This window comes from Etheostoma spectabile, unplaced genomic scaffold (genome assembly GCF_008692095.1).
Source record: "Etheostoma spectabile isolate EspeVRDwgs_2016 unplaced genomic scaffold, UIUC_Espe_1.0 scaffold00007716, whole genome shotgun sequence".
Taxonomy (NCBI): domain Eukaryota; kingdom Metazoa; phylum Chordata; class Actinopteri; order Perciformes; family Percidae; genus Etheostoma; species Etheostoma spectabile.
The window spans coordinates 25,985-44,126 of NW_022603514.1; the positions used below are offsets into that span (position 1 = coordinate 25,985).

At 46.9% G+C, this 18,142-nt stretch overlaps 1 protein-coding gene across 1 annotated transcript in view; it reads left to right on the plus strand.

Annotated features, from left to right (window-relative positions):
* Window positions 1-17,698, plus strand: part of LOC116678680 (vacuolar protein sorting-associated protein 13C-like) — a gene marked incomplete at its 5' end in the record, with an annotated part of 42,238 nt that extends 24,540 nt beyond the window's left edge. Inside the window, 18 exon segments of the mRNA XM_032508448.1 lie at window positions 141-297; window positions 478-557; window positions 1,172-1,231; window positions 6,137-6,281; window positions 6,438-6,557; window positions 6,728-6,831; window positions 7,365-7,532; window positions 11,780-12,084; window positions 12,184-12,331; window positions 12,895-13,033; window positions 13,149-13,270; window positions 13,465-13,631; window positions 13,707-13,987; window positions 15,017-15,243; window positions 15,721-15,813; window positions 16,715-16,948; window positions 17,347-17,478; window positions 17,648-17,698. Coding sequence (XP_032364339.1) covers window positions 141-297; window positions 478-557; window positions 1,172-1,231; window positions 6,137-6,281; window positions 6,438-6,557; window positions 6,728-6,831; window positions 7,365-7,532; window positions 11,780-12,084; window positions 12,184-12,331; window positions 12,895-13,033; window positions 13,149-13,270; window positions 13,465-13,631; window positions 13,707-13,987; window positions 15,017-15,243; window positions 15,721-15,813; window positions 16,715-16,948; window positions 17,347-17,478; window positions 17,648-17,698 — 2,733 coding nt within the window.
* Window positions 17,699-18,142: the final 444 nt, after the last annotated feature.

Consider the following 18,142-nt stretch of genomic DNA (forward strand, 5'->3'; position numbering starts at 1 on the left):
GATGGACTTGTTTCTCTCTACCTGCTCAGGTGTTGCTGATGGACTTGTTTCTCTCTACCTGCTCAGGTGTTGCTGATGGACTTGTTTCTCTCTACCTGCTCAGGTGTTGCTGATGGACTTGTTTCTCTCTACCTGCTCAGGTGCTGCTGACCCTGACGAAGCCCAGAGACCAGGTCCAGGTGCCGTTCCTGGTCTTCCAGGTGGCTCACTTGGGCATCAACACGCAGGTGAAGCAGTACGACATGGTCGCCACGACCTTCATCAACAGGATCGCCATGAAGTGCCTGGAGTTCAAAGGTCACAGCCTCTCCTCGTCACATGACCTTTGTTGTGCATCACATGACCTTTGTTGTGCATCACATGACCTTTGTTGTGCATCACATGACCTTTGTTGTGCATCACATGACCTTTGTTCTGCATCACATGACCTCTGTTGTGCGTTGAGTGAATAAAGTTCTTTGAATCCTGTGGTTCCAGACTCGAGAGGCGAGCCGTTGTGTCTCGTCAGCTCGTCGGGGGAGGCCGGGGCCGAGCTGCTCAAAGTGCAGTACTACAAGGTCAGCACTAAATGTATTAAATACATTAAATACATTACGTTTTAATATAATACTATATCAATGTAATATACATATAATATAGGTTTTATATTTCATATCTGAATATTAAATATAATATATTATTACAGAGCGACCATTTTATATTTAATATCTGTGGTTTCCTGTAGATAAGATATTAAAATCTGTGATTTCCTGTAGATTAGATATTAATATCTGTGTGATTTCCTGTAGATAAGATATTAATATCTGTGTGATTTCCTGTAGATAAGATATTAAAATCTGTGATTTCCTGTAGATTCGATATTAATATCTGTGATTTCCTGTAGATTAGATATTAATATCTGTGATTTCCTGTAGATAAGATATTAAAATCTGTGATTTCCTGTAGATTAGATATTAATATCTGTGTGATTTCCTGTAGATAAGATATTAAAATCTGTGATTTCCTGTAGATTAGATATTAATATCTATATTTCCTGTAGATTAGATATTAATATCTGTGATTTCCTGTAGATTAGATATTAACATCTGTGATTTCCTGTAGATTAGATATTAATATCTGTGATTTCCTGTAGATTAGATATTAATATCTGTGATTTCCTGTGTGTTGCCAGGCCGACCGCTCGGCGCCCGACTTCTCGTCGGTCTACAACAACACGGAGCAGATGATCAACGTCAGTAACCCTCCATCTACACAGAATAATACATTATTAATACATTATTAATAGATTATTAATAATCTACCACAACACGGAGCAGATGATCAACGTCAGTAACCCTCCATCTACACAGAATACATTAATAATACATTAATAATACATTATTAATACACAATAATACACAATAATACATTAATAATACATTAAAAATACATTCTTAATACACAATAATACACAATAATACATTAATAATACATGGCAATACAGATTAATACATTAATAATACAGAATAATACAGAATCTGCCACTCGGTACTCTCTCTTTAGGGTCAGGTAGTCTGCCCCTCGGTACTCTCTCTTTAGGGTCAGGTAGTCTGCCACTCGGTACTCTCTCTTTAGGGTCAGGTAGTCTGCCCCTCGGTACTCTCTCTTTAGGGTCAGGTAGTCTGCCCCTCGGTACTCTCTCTTTAGGGTCAGGTAGTCTGCCCCTCGGTACTCTCTCTTTAGGGTCAGGTAGTCTGCCACTCGGTTCTCTCTCTTTAGGGTCAGGTGGTCTGCCCCTCGGTACTCTCTCTTTAGGGTCAGGTGGTCTGCCCCTCGGTACTCTCTCTTTAGGGTCAGGTAGTCTGCCACTCGGTTCTCTCTCTTTAGGGTCAGGTAGTCTGCCCCTCGGTACTCTCTCTTTAGGGTCAGGTGGTCTGCCACTCGGTACTCTCTCTTTAGGGTCAGGTGGTCCGCCCCTCGGTACTCTCTCTTTAGGGTCAGGTGGTCTGCCCCTCGGTCCTCTCTCTTTAGAGTCAGGTGGTCTGCCACTCGGTACTCTCTCTTTAGGGTCAGGTGGTCTGCCACTCGGTAATCTCTCTTTAGGGTCAGGTAGTCTGCCACTCAGTACTCTCTCTTTAGGGTCAGGTAATCTGCCACTCGGTACTCTGTCTTTAGGGTCAGGTTGTCTGCCCCTCGGTACTCTCTCTTTAGGGTCAGGTGGTCTGCCCCTCGGTACTCTCTCTTTAGGGTCAGGTGGTCTGCCCCTCGGTACTCTGTCTTTAGGGTCAGGTTGTCTGCCCCTCGGTACTCTCTCTTTAGGGTCAGGTGGTCTGCCCCTCGGTACTCTCTCTTTAGGGTCAGGTGGTCTGCCCCTCGGTACTCTCTCTTTAGGGTCAGGTGGTCCGCCCCTTGGTACTCTCTCTTTAGGGTCAGGTTGTCTGCCCCTTGGTCCTCTCTCTTTAGGGTCAGGTGCATCTTGCTTTGTGCTTTTGTTTGTGTTGCAATCGATGATGTAGTTTTGTTTCTGTTGTGTTATAATTTGGTTAACTCTGATTGGTTGGATCCCAGACTGGTCCTGTGGCAGAACAGGGTCAGGAAGGGAACTGAGCGTGAGGATCAGCTGAGTGAGGGGACTCTTCTCTTTGATCAGCTCTTGGTCTTGCAGGGCTTTCTGCTGATAGGAGTGGGGGTCGCTGTTTTTTAGATGAAGCCAATATTTGAGTGCACGTTTTTGAGTTTTGATGAAAAATGGAAATCGGCCTAGTTCAGCTCTGCGGTCGTTGGTGGTGGTTCTCCTGGGGACCTGTAGGAGGCTTTTACAGAACTCTAGGTGCAGGATTTCAACTGGGTTTTGTCCAAGTGGGAAGAATTCTGGTAGGAAATAGAGAGGGACTCAGACAGCATAATGGTCAGTTGGTTAATACAGATGATGAATAGAGGACTCAGACAGCATAGAGACCAGTTGGTTAATAGAGGACTCAGACAGCATAGAGACCAGTTGGTTAATATAGATGATGAATAGAGGACTCAGACAGCATAGAGACCAGTTGGTTAATAGAGGACTCAGACAGCATAGAGACCAGTTGGTTAATATAGATGATGAATAGAGGACTCAGACAGCATAGAGACCAGTTGGTTAATACAGATGTTGAATAGAGTGGGACTCAGACAGCAGAGAGACCAGTTGGTTAATACAGATGTTGAATAGAGTGGGACTCAGACAGCATAGAGACCAGTTGGTTAATATAGATGTTGAATAGAGGACTCAGACCGCATAGAGACCAGTTGGTTAATATAGATGATGAATAGAGGACTCAGACAGCATAGAGACCAGTTGGTTAATATAGATGATGAATAGAGGACTCAGACAGCATAGAGACCAGTTGGTTAATACAGATGGACTCAGACAGCATAGAGACCAGTTGGTTAATATAGATGATGAATAGAGGACTCAGACAGCAGAGAGACCAGTTGGTTAATATAGATGATGAATAGAGGACTCAGACAGCATAGAGACCAGTTGGTTAATATAGATGATGAATAGAGGACTCAGACCGCATAGAGACCAGTTGGTTAATATAGATGATGAATAGAGGACTCAGACAGCAGAGAGACCAGTTGGTTAATATAGATGATGAATAGAGGACTCAGACAGCATAGAGACCAGTTGGTTAATATAGATGATGAATAGAGGACTCAGACAGCATAGAGACCAGTTGGTTAATATAGATGATGAATAGAGGACTCAGACAGCATAGAGACCAGTTGGTTAATATAGATGATGAATGAGGACTAGAGGAGACTCAGACAGACAGCATAGAGACCAGTTGGTTAATACAGATGTTGAATAGAGGACTCAGACAGCATAGAGACCAGTTGGTTAATATAGATGATGAATAGAGGACTCAGACAGCATAGAGACCAGTTGGTTAATACAGATGTTGAATAGAGTGGGACTCAGACAGCATAGAGACCAGTTGGTTAATACAGATGTTGAATAGAGGACTCAGACAGCAGAGAGACCAGTTGGTTAATACAGATGTTGAATAGAGGAGGACTCAGACAGCATAGAGACCAGTTGGTTAATACAGATGTTGAATAGAGTGGGATTTCAAATGTGCCAAATAGAGTCGTATGTCTTTTTGATCTATGAAACATGCATAGCTTTTGTTATTGTTTGGGTGAACGTATTTGTCTATCAGGGTGTGGAGGGGGGAAATATGATCTGAAGTGCGGTGTTTGGTACAAATCCAATTTGACTTTTACTCAAGACATACAGGTGAAACTCCAAAAATTAGCATATGGTGCAAAAGTTCAGTATTGTATGCTCAAAGTATCACACTCTTATCAGCTAATTAATCCAAAACACCTGCTTAGGGTTCCTGAGCCTTTAATTGGTCTCTCAGTCTGGTTCAGTGGAATTCACAATCATGGGGAAGACTGCTGACCTGACAGTTGTGCAGAAAACCATCATGGTTCTCAGTGGTCCAAAGTCCTCTTTTCGGATGAGAGCAAATTTTGCATCTCATTTGGAAACCAAGGTCCCAGAGTCTGGAGGAAGAAGGGAGAGGCACACGATCCAAGATGCTTGAAGTCCAGTGTGAAGTTTCCACAGTCTTTGTTGGTTTGGGGGGTCATGTCCTCTGCTGGTGCTGGTCCACTGGGCTTTATTAAGTCCAGAGTCAGCGCAGCCGTCTACCAGGACATCTTAGAGGACTTTATGCTTCCTTCAGCAAACAAGCTTTATGGAGATGCTGACTTCATTTTTCAGCAGGACTTGGCACCTGCCCACACGGCCAAAAGTACCAGAACCTGGTTCAATGACCATGGGATTACTGTGCTTGATTGGCCCGCCAACTCTCCAGACCTGAACCCCATAGAGAATCTATGGGGCATTGCCGAAAGAAAGTTGAAAGACATGAGACCGAACAATGCAGAAGAGCTGAAGGCCGCTATTGTAGCATCCTGGTCTTCCATAACACCTCAGCAGGCCCACAGGCTGATAGCATCCTGGTCTTCCATAACACCTCAGCAGGCCCACAGGCTGATAGCATCCTGGTCTTCCATAACACCTCAGCAGGGCCCCAGGCTGATAGCATCCTGGTCTTCCATAACACCTCAGCAGGCCCACAGGCTGATAGCATCCTGGTCTTCCATAACACCTCAGCAGGCCCACAGCCTGATAGCGTCCTGGTCTTCCATAACACCTCAGCAGGCCCACAGGCTGATAGCATCCTGGTCTTCCATAACACCTCAGCAGGGCCCCAGGCTGATAGCATCCTGGTCTTCCATAACACCTCAGCAGGCCCACAGGCTGATAGCATCCTGGTCTTCCATAACACCTCAGCAGGCCCACAGGCTGATAGCATCCTGGTCTTCCATAACCCCTCAGCAGGGCCACAGGCTGATAGCATCCTGGTCTTCCATAACACCTCAGCAGGCCCACAGGCTGATAGCATCATGGTCTTCCATAACACCTCAGCAGGCCCACAGGCTGATAGCATCCTGGTCTTCCATAACACCTCAGCAGGCCCACAGGTTGATAGCATCCTGGTCTTCCGTAACACCTCAGCAGGGCCCCAGGCTGATAGCATCCTGGTCTTCCATAACACCTCAGCAGGCCCACAGGCTGATAGCATCCTGGTCTTCCATAACACCTCAGCAGGCCCACAGGCTGATAGCATCCACGCCAGCCGCACTGAGGCAGTAATTCAAGCAAAACAAAGTACTGAGTACATATGCCTGATTACATGATGATTTTTTATTGATTTCATTGAATATTCAAATTTTCTGAGATTTTGAATTTGGGGTTTTCAGAAACTGTACGCCATAATCATCAACATTATATCAAATAAAGGCTTGAAATATCTCACTTGGCATGTTATGAGTCTATATAATATATTAGTTTCACCTTTTAAGTATAATTACCGAAATGAATGAACTTTTGCACCATATGCTAATTCTTTGAGTTTCACCTGTAGTGTTGGGTAAGGAAGGTTATGAGGTTAAGAGCTTCCCCAGATTACTGTTCACACCGTTCTCTCTCTGTCTCTCCCTCTGTCTCTCTCTCTGTCTCTCCCTCTGTCTCTCTCTCTGTCTCTCTGTCTCTCTCTCTGTCTGTCTCTCTCTCTCTGTCTCTCTCTTTCTCTCTCTGCAGGTGATGTTTATGTCTCTCGACCTTCTCCTCCACACTGAGGCTCTGCTGTCAACCATCAACTTCCTGTCGGCGGCGTTGTCGTCCAGCGGTGAGACGTCTCCGGAGAGAGACACCAGACCCAGGACAGAGAGGACGTCCAAATCCAGTCAGTTCACACCCACACACACACACACACACACACACACACAGACACACACAGACACATAGACACACACACACACACACACACACACACACACACACACACACACACAGTGTGAAGTTGTGCGACTGCGTCTAACTTGTCCTTGTTGTCTTTCAGCCACCATGACATCCCCTGCTAAGAGTGACTTCATTGACCTGAAGGTGATGATGTCACTGGGAGCCTTCAACGTGCTTGTGTGTGACCAGAGCTGCAACATGGCCGACATCAAGATCCAAGGTACCAGGTCCTGTTCCCGGTTCTGTTCTGTCCCCCTTAGACTGTTAATATTATACAGTCTATGGTCATCAAGATCCAAGGTCCCTGGACCTGTACCCGGTTCTGTGCTGCCCTGTTTTCTGTCTGCAGGGATGTTGATGGTTGTGTTTGCCCTGTTTTCTGTCTTGCAGGGATTCATGGCTCTCTGCTGATGCACGGAACCCAGACTCACATCTCCGCGCGCCTCAGAGACTTCATCGTTCTCAACGTCGACCCCAAAAGCATCCACAAGAAGGTCAGTGAGCCAGGGTCCAGTTCTGATCACTTGGATTACATGATGTTCTCCAGACTCAGATTTATCTCTGATGTTCTCCAAATCAATATCTGATCTTCTCCAGACTCAGATTAATCTCTGATGTTCTTCAGACTCCTATGAATCTCTGGTGTTCTCCAAACTAATCTCTGGTGTTCTCCAGACTAATCTCTGGTGTTCTCCAGACTAATCTCTGGTGTTCTCCAAACTAATCTCTGGTGTTCTCCAGACTAATCTCTGGTGTTCTCCTGACTAATCTCTGGTGTTCTCCAGACTAATCTCTGGTGTTCTCCAGACTAATCTCTGGTGTTCTCCTGACTAATCTCTGGTGCTCTCCTGACTAATCTCTGGGGTTCTCCAGACTAATCTCTGGTGTTCTCCTGACTAATCTCTGGTGTTCTCCAGACTAATCTCTGGTGTTCTCCTGACTAATCTCTGGTGTTCTCCTGACTAATCTCTGGTGTTCTCCAGACTAATCTTTTGTGTTCTCCTGACTAATCTCTGGTGTTCTCCAGGCGATCTCCATCGTGGGGGACGAGGTGTTCAGCTTCTCCTTGAGTCTGACGCCCAACGCCACCGACGGCGCTGGCTACGCCGACACATCTCGGTCCGACGGCCGGGTGAAGCTGAACGTGGGCTGCATCCAGGTGGTCTACCTGCACAAGTTCCTCATGTCTCTGCTGGTGAGTACGCTACGTATTTAATAATAATGTGTAATAATAATAATAATAATAAATTAATTTGTATAGCGCTTTTCCCGAGCTCAAAGTCGCTTGACAGTGTTTAATAACAAAAAAACAACAACAACAAAAAAAAACTAAGGATAGGCAGAACAGAAAAGATGGGTCTTCAGACGGGACTGAAAAATGGTGAGGGACTCAGAGATGCGGATCTCATGGGGGAGGGAGTTCCACAGCCTTGGAGCTGCCCTGGAAAAGGCTCGGTCCCCAAAACTGCGGAGCTTTGACTTGGGGACATAGAGGAGACCGGCTGAGGTGGATCTGAGGGTCCGTGAAGGTTGGTAGGGGGAGAGGAGGACAGTGAGGTATGATGGGGCAAGGTGGTGGATGGCTTTGTAGGTGAGGACCAGGATCCTGTATGTGATCCGGTGAGAGATGGGAAGCCAATGAAGCTGTTTTAGGACCGGAGTGATGTGGTGCCAGGATGTGGAGCGGGTGATGAGACGTGCAGCTGAGTTCTGAACCAGTTGGAGCCTTTTGATGGAGGTTGAGCTGATGCCGAGGAGTAGTGAGTTGCAATAGTCGAGTCGTGAGGAGATGAAGGCATGAATAAGTCTTTCGGCAGCAGAGGGAGTGAGTGAGGGTCTGATTTTAGCAATATTTCGAAGGTGAAAGAAAGAGGTTTTGATGACTTGACGGATGTGAGGCTCAAGGGAGAGGGTTGAATCAAAAATCACACCAAGGTTGCGGGCCTGGGGAGATGGGGAGACGATGGTGCCGTCAATGATGAGAGTGGGGTTGTTGGCTTTGCTAAGAGTGGATTTGGAGCCGATGAGGCAAGGCAAGGCAGCTTTATCTGTATAGCACATTTCAGCAACAGGGCAATTCAAAGTGCTTTACACAAAATCATTAAAACAGATAAAACACAAGTACAAACAGTTAAAAGTCATAAGCATTAAAAATCAATAAGACACATGAATAGACAGTTAAAAACAAAATAGAAACATTAGGACACATAAAACACAAGAATAAAAGTTACAGTGCAGCATAAGAAATTTAAAGAAATGAGCATTCATTTAAAGAAAGGCAGCATCAAAAAGAAAGGTCTTCAGCCTTGATTTAAAAGAACTGAGAGTAGCAGCGGATCTACAGGTTTCTGGGAGTTTATTCCAGATATGAGGAGCATAGAAACTGAAAGCTGCTTCACCCTGTTTAGTTCTGACTCTGGGGACAGAAAGTAGACCTGTCCCAGATGACCTGAGAGGTCTGGGGGGGTCATAGTGTAGTAGCAGATCAGAAATGTATTTTGGACCTAAACCGTTAAGGGATTTATAAACTAGCAAGAGTACTTTGAAATCAATTCTTTGAGACACAGGAAGCCAGTGTAAAGACTTCAGAACTGGAGTGATGTGATCCAGTCTCTTGGTCTTAGTGAGGACTCGAGCAGCAGCGTTCTGAATCAGCTGCAGCTGTCTGATTGATTTTTTAGGGAGACCTGTAAAGACCCCGTTACAGTAGTCAAGTCTACTGAAGATGAAAGCATGGACCAGTTTTTCCAAGTCCTGTTGACACATAAGTCCTTTAACCCTTGATATATTCTTTAGGTGATAGTAGGCTGACTTTGTAATTGTCTTAATGTGGCTGTTAAAGTTCAGGTCTGAGTCCATGACTACACCAAGATTTCTGGCTTTGTCTGTTGTTTTTAACATTGTTGTTTGAAGCTGAGCGCAGACTTTTAATCGTTCCTCTTTTGCTCCAAAAACAACCACCTCAGTTTTTCCTTCATTTAATTTCAGAAAGTTCTGGCACATCCAGCCGTTAATTTGTTTCGATGCACTTAGTCAGTTTTTTATTTGACTATAGTCCCCTGGCGATAAGGTTATGTAAATTTGTGTGTCGTCCGCATAACTATGGTAACTTATTTTGTTTTTTTCCATAATCTGAGCCAGTGGAAGCATGTAGATGTTAAACAGAAGAGGCCCCAGAATGGAGCCTTGCGGAACTCCGCACGTCATATTTGTACGCTCAGATGTATAATTACCTATTGACACAAAGTAATCCCTATTCTTTAGGTAGGATTCAAACCAGTTTAGTACTAAGCCAGAAAGTCCTACCCAGTTTTCCAATCGGTCTAGTAGTATGTCAGGGTCGACCGTGTCAAATGCAGCACTGAGATCAAGTAATACTAAGATTGAAATTTTGCCACTATCTGTGTTAAGGTGGATGTCATTAAGACTTTGACAAGAGCCGTTTCAGTGCTGTGGTGTGGTCGGAAACCCGACTGAAAGGTATCAAAACTGTTGCTTAGTGACAAGAAATGGTTGAGTTGTTGAAAGACTACTTTTTCAATGATTTTACTTAAAAACGGAAGGTTTGATATTGGCCTATAGTTGCTCATTAGTGACTTGTCTAGGTTGTTCTTTTTTAAAAGTGGCTTGATTACTGCAGTTTTCAGGGCCTGTGGAAGATACCTGAAAGAAGAGATGTGTTCACAATCTGTAGAAGATCAGAAGTCAAACAATTGGAAACATTTTTGAAAAGTCCCGTTGGTAGAATATCAAGGCAACAGGTCGAGGTTTTCAGATGTTGAATAATGTCCTCCAGGTTTGTATGGTTGATCGTGTGAAATTCTGTCATATTGGAACTAGTTTTGCTTGAACACTGTGACAACACATATCCTGAACTTGATATGGAGGCACTGACTGTTTGTCTAATCTTCTGAATTTTGTCTTTGAAGAAGGAGGCAAAGTCATTGCAGGCCTTGGTAGATAAAAGTTCAGATGCTACTGGTACTGGAGGGTTTGTTAACCTATCAACAGTAGCAAACAAAGCACGTGAATTATTATTGTTTCTAGAGATAATATCAGAGAAGAAGGACCTTCTTGCATTCCTCAGTTCCAAATTATAAATGCGAAGTCTCTCTTTATAGGTGTTATAATGGACCAGGAGATTTGTTTTTCGCCACCTTCGTTCAGCTTTCCTACACTCTCTTTTTTCTGTTCTCACCAGTAGGACATTTCTCCATGGAGATCTTTTCTTACCAGAGACAACTTTGACCTTAGTGGGAGCAATGGCATCAATAACATTTGTAATTTTACAGTTGAAATTGTCTACAAGCTCACTGACTGATAGCCCAGAGAGGGCTGGTGTGGAGGAGAAAAGCTGAATAAATGTTTCACTGGTGTTTTCAGTGATGTACCGTTTTCTGATTATCTTTGTTTGGACACTTTTGGGCACAGAGATAGTGCCGTTAAAGAAAACACAGGAATGATCAGAGAGAGCAACGTCAGTCACCACAACCTTGGAAATGTTCAGACCCTTTGAGACAATCAAGTCCAGAGTGTGTCCCTTATTGTGAGTGGGCTTCGTCACATGCTGAGTCAGTCCATAGTTCTCAAAAACACAACACAGCTCTCTGAGGAGGAATTCTGTTTTATTGCTGTTTAGTTTGAGGAAGTTGTGGTGCATCCAGGTTTTGATCGCTGACAGACAGGAGTTGATGTGGGAGAGGGGGGGATTGTGGGGGGAGTTGGTGCTGAGGTAGATCTGGGTGTCATCGGCATAGCAGTGGAAGTTCAGGTTGAAATGGTGGAGTATCTGACCAAGGGGGAGGATGTAGGTGATGAAAAGAAGGGGGCCGTGTACGGAGCCTTGGGGAACGCCCTGGGTGACTGAGGCAGTGGCAGAGGTGTGGTTATGAAGGGAGATGAAATAAGATCTGTCAGAAAGGTAGGAACGGAGCCAGGTGAGTGCAGTACCTTCGATACCAAGGTCTTTGAGTCTGGTGAGCAGAATGTTATGGCTCACAGTATCGAAGGCTGCACTCAGGTCAAGAAGAATAAGGATGTTGAGGGAACCGGTGTCAGCAGAAGTGAGTAGGTCGTTGAAGACTTTGAGCAGAACTATAATAATAATGTGTACTTTAATATTTCACATGTTAACCATCAGAAAGAGCTGTAGACCTCTTCTTGATTCAAGTTTAGGAGTAAAAACTGGTCTTTATTATTGATAGGGGTCCAAGCCCGAGGATGCGTGCACCGCGGTAATCGCAAGGCGACACGCGGTTCACACAGCAGGGCTGTGGAACCCTATTGTTTTCCTAGGGATTCTTAATAATAATAATCCTAATACATTTATTTATAGAGCACTTTCAATCATTGAAAATAAAATATATGATATTATATATGGTAGAATATGATATGATGTGATATTTTATATATTCTATTCTGTATATTTCTGTTTTCCTCCAGAACTTCGCCGACCACTTCCAGGCGGCCAAAGCGGCGGTGAGCGCGGCGACGGCCCAGGCGGCGGAGAAGGCGGCGTCCAGCGTGCGCGGTCTGGCCCAGAAGAGCTTCCGTCTGTCCATGGACATCAGGCTGAAGGCTCCGCTCATCATCATCCCCCAGTCCTCCAGCTCCCACAATGCACTGGTGATGGACCTGGGGCTCCTCACGGTGGCCAACAGCTTCTCTCTGCTCAGCGTGGACGGATACCCGCTGCCCGTTGCCGTCGACGACACGCACGTGCAGCTCACGCAGCTCAAACTCTCCAGGTAGTAATATTATATTAATTATAATAATATATTATCTACAATAATAATAACTCAAACTCTCCAGGTATCCAGTATACGAATATGTTAACTCTGTCCCAGGACCTGCCTGGACCTGGTCTCGGAGCGACCCGGGACCGAGCTGCTGGAACCAGTCAACCTGCAGCTGAACATCAGGAGGAACCTCGCAGCTTCCTGGTACCACAAGATGGTCGCCATGGAGATCAATGGAGATCTGAAGCCCATGAAGGTAGGAGGACACACACACACACACACACACACACACACACACACCACACACACACACACACACACACACTGACACACACACACACACCCACCACACACACACACTAACCAGACACACACACACAGAAAGACACAGACACACATACTCACTCACTCACTCACACAGACGCGCACACACACACACACACACACACACACACACTAACACAGACACACACACACACAGAAAGACACAGACACACACAATCACTCACTCACTCACACAGACACACACACACACACCACACACACACACACACTCTCACATAGACACACACACACACAAAGATAGACACACACAGAGACACACACACTCACTCACTCACACTTGCACGCGCAAACACAGACACGCTAACACACGTACACACACACACACACACACACACACTTACTCTTTCTCAGGTTCTAACCCAACTGGTTCCTCTGCTAGGTTCCCCTGATCCAGTGTTTTTATGCTAAGCTAGGCTGATCTAGTGTGTGTATGCTAAGCTAGGCTAACACATAGCTGCTGTCTGGACTCTGCAGGTGGAGCTGAGTCAGGAGGACCTGGCGGTGCTGCTGAGGATCCTGACGGAGAACCTGGGCGAGGCCGGTGGTCTTGACCCCCCTGCCCCGAGACCGGACTCTGGTCTGCAGCTCCGTGTGGCCGGAGCCCCCCCTACAGGTCCCCATACTGACACAGATCCCCCACCACTACACAAGTCTCCATACTAACACAGATACCAAACACTATACCTCCCCCCCCCCACCCACACTTTAACCATTTGTGTGTGTTTCAGGTGAGGGGGGCGACCCCCCTGGGACCAGTGATGAAGACGAGGACAAAGCTCTGGTGACGATGCAGTTTAACTTCAACATCAAGTCTCTGGCTCTGGTTCTGTTCAGCAACACCCCCCAACAGGTGGGTCCTGGTTCCTAGTCTAGACATTTTTTTTCGCAATATCACATTGTGGTTCTTTACAGTGTCGGGTCTGATTGTGTTCTTGATTCTGATTGTGGTTGTGTTTCTGATTGTGGTTGTGTTCCTGGTTCTGTTCCCTGCAGCGTTGGGTCTTATTGTGGTTCTGATTGTGGTTCTGGTTCTGTTCCCTGCAGCTTGCGGACCCCCAGCACCAGCAGAACCTGCGTCTGGGAGAGTTGGCGCTGCACCAGCTGAAAACCTCGGGGAAGATCCTGAGGGACGGCAGCGTGGAGGTGACGGCCGTCCTCCACAGTTGCACCCTGGAGGACCTGAGGACGGGCCTGGACCGGGTCACCTCACGGTACCAGAACTCATTATTATAATACATGATGGGCTTGGACCTGTGTGGGTCTACATCTGTTTGCCGTGTTGACAGGATGGTGGGTCGGCGAGACGAGGACTCCCCCGAGGCGATGATGGACGTGACGTACCGGCAGAACGCCACCCAGCGGGACGTGGTGGCTATCCTGCAGAGACTCTACCTCTGTGCCAGTGTGGAGTTCCTTATGGCCGTGGCCGACTTCTTCCTGCAGGCTCTGCCGCAGAGCCAGACCGCCACCGCCGGCAGACTGAGACAGAACGCCAACGCCGGCTTGGCAGAGAGCGACAGACTTCCGCTGAGACAGACCACCGAGCCCCGAGCCGATGCCAAGCCCGGTAAGATGGTACAATCGATCATCCATCCATCCATCTTTGTCCTCTTATCGTGTATCAGGTCTCGGGGGCAGCAGCTCCAGCAGGAGACCCCAAACTTCCCTTTCCCGAGCCAACTCCACCAGCTCCGACTGGGGGATCCCGAGGCGTTCCCAGGCCAGGTTAGAGATATAATCCCTCCACCCAGTACTGGGTCTTCCTCGAGGCCTCCTCCCAGCTGGACGTCCCTCCACCTAGTCCTGGGTCTTCCTTGAGGCCTAAGGTCCCAATCTCTAAGGGAGACCCAGCCCCACTCTGGAGGAAGCCCATTTCGGCGGCTTGTACACTGGATCTGGTTCTTTGGGTCATGACTCAGCCTTCATGACCATCGATGATGGTTGAACTCACTCCCTACCTGAAGATGGCCCCCCATCGGTTTCCTGCTGAGAACCATGGCCTCAGATTTAGAGGTGCTGATTCTCATCCCAGCCGCTTCACACTCGGCTGCAAACCGATCCAGTGAGTGCTGAAGGTCACAGGTCAATGAGGTCATCAAGACCACATCATCTGCAGAGAGCAACAATTAGATCCCGACCCACCGAGGATTCCATTAAAGGTCTCCCACTGGAGCCCCATACAGGACCCCATTTAAGGTCTTCCACTGGAACCCCTTACAGGACTCCTTTCAAGGTCTCCCACTGGAGCACCATATAGGACTCCATTCAAGGTCCCCCACTGGACCCCATACAGGACTCCATTCAAGGTCCCCCACTGGACCCCATAAAGGACTCCATTTGAGGTCCCCCACTGGACCCCATACAGGACTCCATTCAAGGTTTCCAAGCAGGCCGAATACTGCACAAACAACAGTCCATCTGGCTAAAGATGTCCATCTGGCTATATGCATATATATGTATGTGTGTGTATATATATATATATATATATATATAGACACACACACACACACACACACATATACATATACTCTGTGTGTGTCTGAGGCATCATGCCATGTTGTTGTCATGTTTCCTGAACCTTGTCTCCTCTGTGCAGTGTCGGCGGTGCGGACCCGTCTGCGGGCGGTGGTTCTGGACCCGGAGGTGGTGTTCGTGGCGAGCCTGATGAAGGCCGACGCCCCCGCCCTCACCGCCTCCTTCCAGTGTGACGTGTCGCTGCAGAGCGAGCCGGACGGCAGTCGGAGCCTGAGGGCCGACCTGCGGGAGGTGAAGGTGCTGGCCTGCCGCTTCCTCCGGGACCAGGACGACCACGCTGTCACCACCGTACGTTACTCATATTTACCGTATATATGTCTCTATGGAAATTAGGAATTATAGATGGAGAGGAAAATGTGAATCCAAGAAGATCTGGAGACATGGAGAACGGGCCCTGAACCCCCCTGTTGTCCTCGGGTCCAACTTTCTAAATCAGAACTATGACGAAAGACCGTTGAAAAAGTGACAAATGTTGGGAAAAAACTACAAAAAAATCAACAAAAATATAATTTTTAAATGCTGAAAAAATGATAAACTGGTAATTTTTTTACTAAAACATAATTATAAAAGTGACAAAAAATAGGAATAAAGTGACAAAAAAATAGGAATAAAATTGACAAAAAAGTCAAAGTGTAGAAAAGAACGACAAAATGTTGAAACTTCCCCCAGAAATCCCGAATCGCCGGTTGCCATGGCGACAACACAAGAGTTAGTAGACCTCCGAGGGGTAATTAGTCAAAAATCAACTGTGACTCTGTCCCACAGGTGTTGAGACCCTGCTCGGTCACCATGGAGACCAGATCCCACCCTAACCAACCCCTGAGCGGCTGTGTGACGGTAGAGGAAGTCATCGTCAAGGTAACGTCAGTTTTATGGATCTATTAAGCAAATGACACTTAAAAAAGAAAACCTTTATTTAGCGTTGTTTTACGTAATGAAACGTTCCACAAGGCTCTGAAGGAGAAGATCAAAGATAAGCTCAGATATCTTCTGGATGTAGGAGTCCCGTCTTCAGGTAGGGGCTGAGTCCGTAAATACCTCGGGGTCTTGTTCGGAGTGAAGGGACCATGGAGCCGGAGATTGGTCGGACTCAACTCCAACTGATCCGCAGGGCCAGTGACGGCGTGGGGGGGAGCTGGGCTCTCTGTCGGGGGGGTCAGAGTTGTGACGAAAAGAGCTGAGCCAGAACGCAAAGCTCTCTGTATCTACCGGTCGGTTCTGGTTCCTACCCTCACCAATGGTCCTGCAGGCTGGGCCATGACCCAAAGAACCAGATCCAGGGTACAAGAGACCAAAATGGGTTTCCTCAGGAGGGGGGCTGGTCTCCCTTAGAGATCAGGTGAGAAGCTCAGTCATCCGTGGAGGGGTCGGAGTAGAGCCGCTCCTCCTTTGGTGGAGCGATTATATCTCCAACCTGGCCTGGGAACGCCTCGGGACCCCCCAGTCGGAGCTGGCTCGGGAAAGGGAAGTCTGGGGTCCCCTACTGGAGCTGCTCCGGATAAGAGGATGGAAGATGGGTAGATGATGGAGGGGTAGGTAGATGGATGATGGATGGATGATCTATCTATCTATCTATCTTCACCGATATTAAAGCATTTTAGAATCGCAGGCTTTTCTGAACAACGCTAGTTTAGTGTATACATATATATATATATATATATATATATATATATATATATGTGTGTGTATATATGTGTGTATATATATTTATATACACACACATATATATATACATGAACTCTCTACCTTTGCCCTGCAGATCTCTCCCTTCATCCTCAACACCGTGATGACGATAACGGCCGCCATGACGGCGAAGCAGCGTGCCGAGCAGAGGAAGGAGCCGCAGGCGGACGTCAGCGACCTCTGGTCCGTCATGAACATCTACTGCTGCAACTATTGGTTCCTGGGGGTGGACCCGGCCACCGAGGTCACCGAGACCTTCAGGGACCCGGACGGGCGCAGCGAGGGTGAGACGTTCACCGCCGAGGTCAAGGTACGGCGAGTTTTATTCTGAAAGTTAACTCTGAGACAATCATATCCTCAAGAGAAGCTTTTATTCTGAAAGTTAACTCTGAGACGATCAGATCCTCTAGAGAAGCTTTTATTCTGAAAGTTAACTCTGAGACGATCAGATCCTCTAGAGAAGCTTTTATTCTGAAAGTTAACTCTGAGACAATCTTATCCTCTAGAGAAGCTTTTATTCTGAAAGTTAACTCTGAGACAATCTTATCCTCTAGAGAAGCTTTTATTCTGAAAGTTAACTCTGAGACAATCAGATCCTCTAGAGAAGCTTTTATTCTGAAAGTTAACTCTGAGACAATCAGATCCTCTAGAAAAGGTTTCATTGTGAAGGTCTACAGTGATGTGTTTCCTGTTCCTGTGGTTCTGCAGGTGGTCCAGGTGACTCTGGAATCTGGTTTTGGTCACCGGACGGTCCCCCTGCTGCTCGCTGAGTCCACCTTCAGAGGATCGGCCCAGAACTGGTCCTCCCTGCTGCAACTCAGAGCCGACATGTCGCTGGAGGTGAGAGCTGCTTCACCAGAACCCTCCCCCACCCCAAACCCCCAAACCCTGACCCCCAAACCCAAACCCTGACCCCCCCAACCCTAACCGACCAAACCCTAACCCCCAAACCCTGACCCCCTAATCCCCCAAACCCATAACCTGACCCTGCTCCACCCTAATCCCCCAGACCCTGACCCTGCTCTACCCCAAACCCAACCCTGACCCTGCTCCACCCTAAACCCCCAGACCCTGCTCCTGACCCTGCTCTACCCTAAACCATTAAACCCTGACCCAGCTCCACCCCAAACCCTGAGCCTGCTCCACCCTAAACTCCCAAACCCTAACCCCGACCCTGCTCCACTCTAAACCCCCCAAAACTAAACCTATTCAATTCAATTCAATTTTATTTATAGTATCAATTCATAACAAGAATTATCTCAAGACACTTTACAGATAGACCACACTCCGGAATTTACAAGGACCCAACAGTTCTAGTAGTTTCCTCCAGAGCAAGCAACAGGGCCACAGTGGAGAGGAAAAACTTCCTTTTAGGCAGAAACCTCGGTCAGACCCAGGCTCTTGGTAGGCGGTGTCTGACGGGCCGTTGGGGTTAGAATGAAGAGTGGCAATAACAAAAATAGAAAAAATTAGTAGTTTGTAGCAGTTCTTTGTGGTAGTTCAT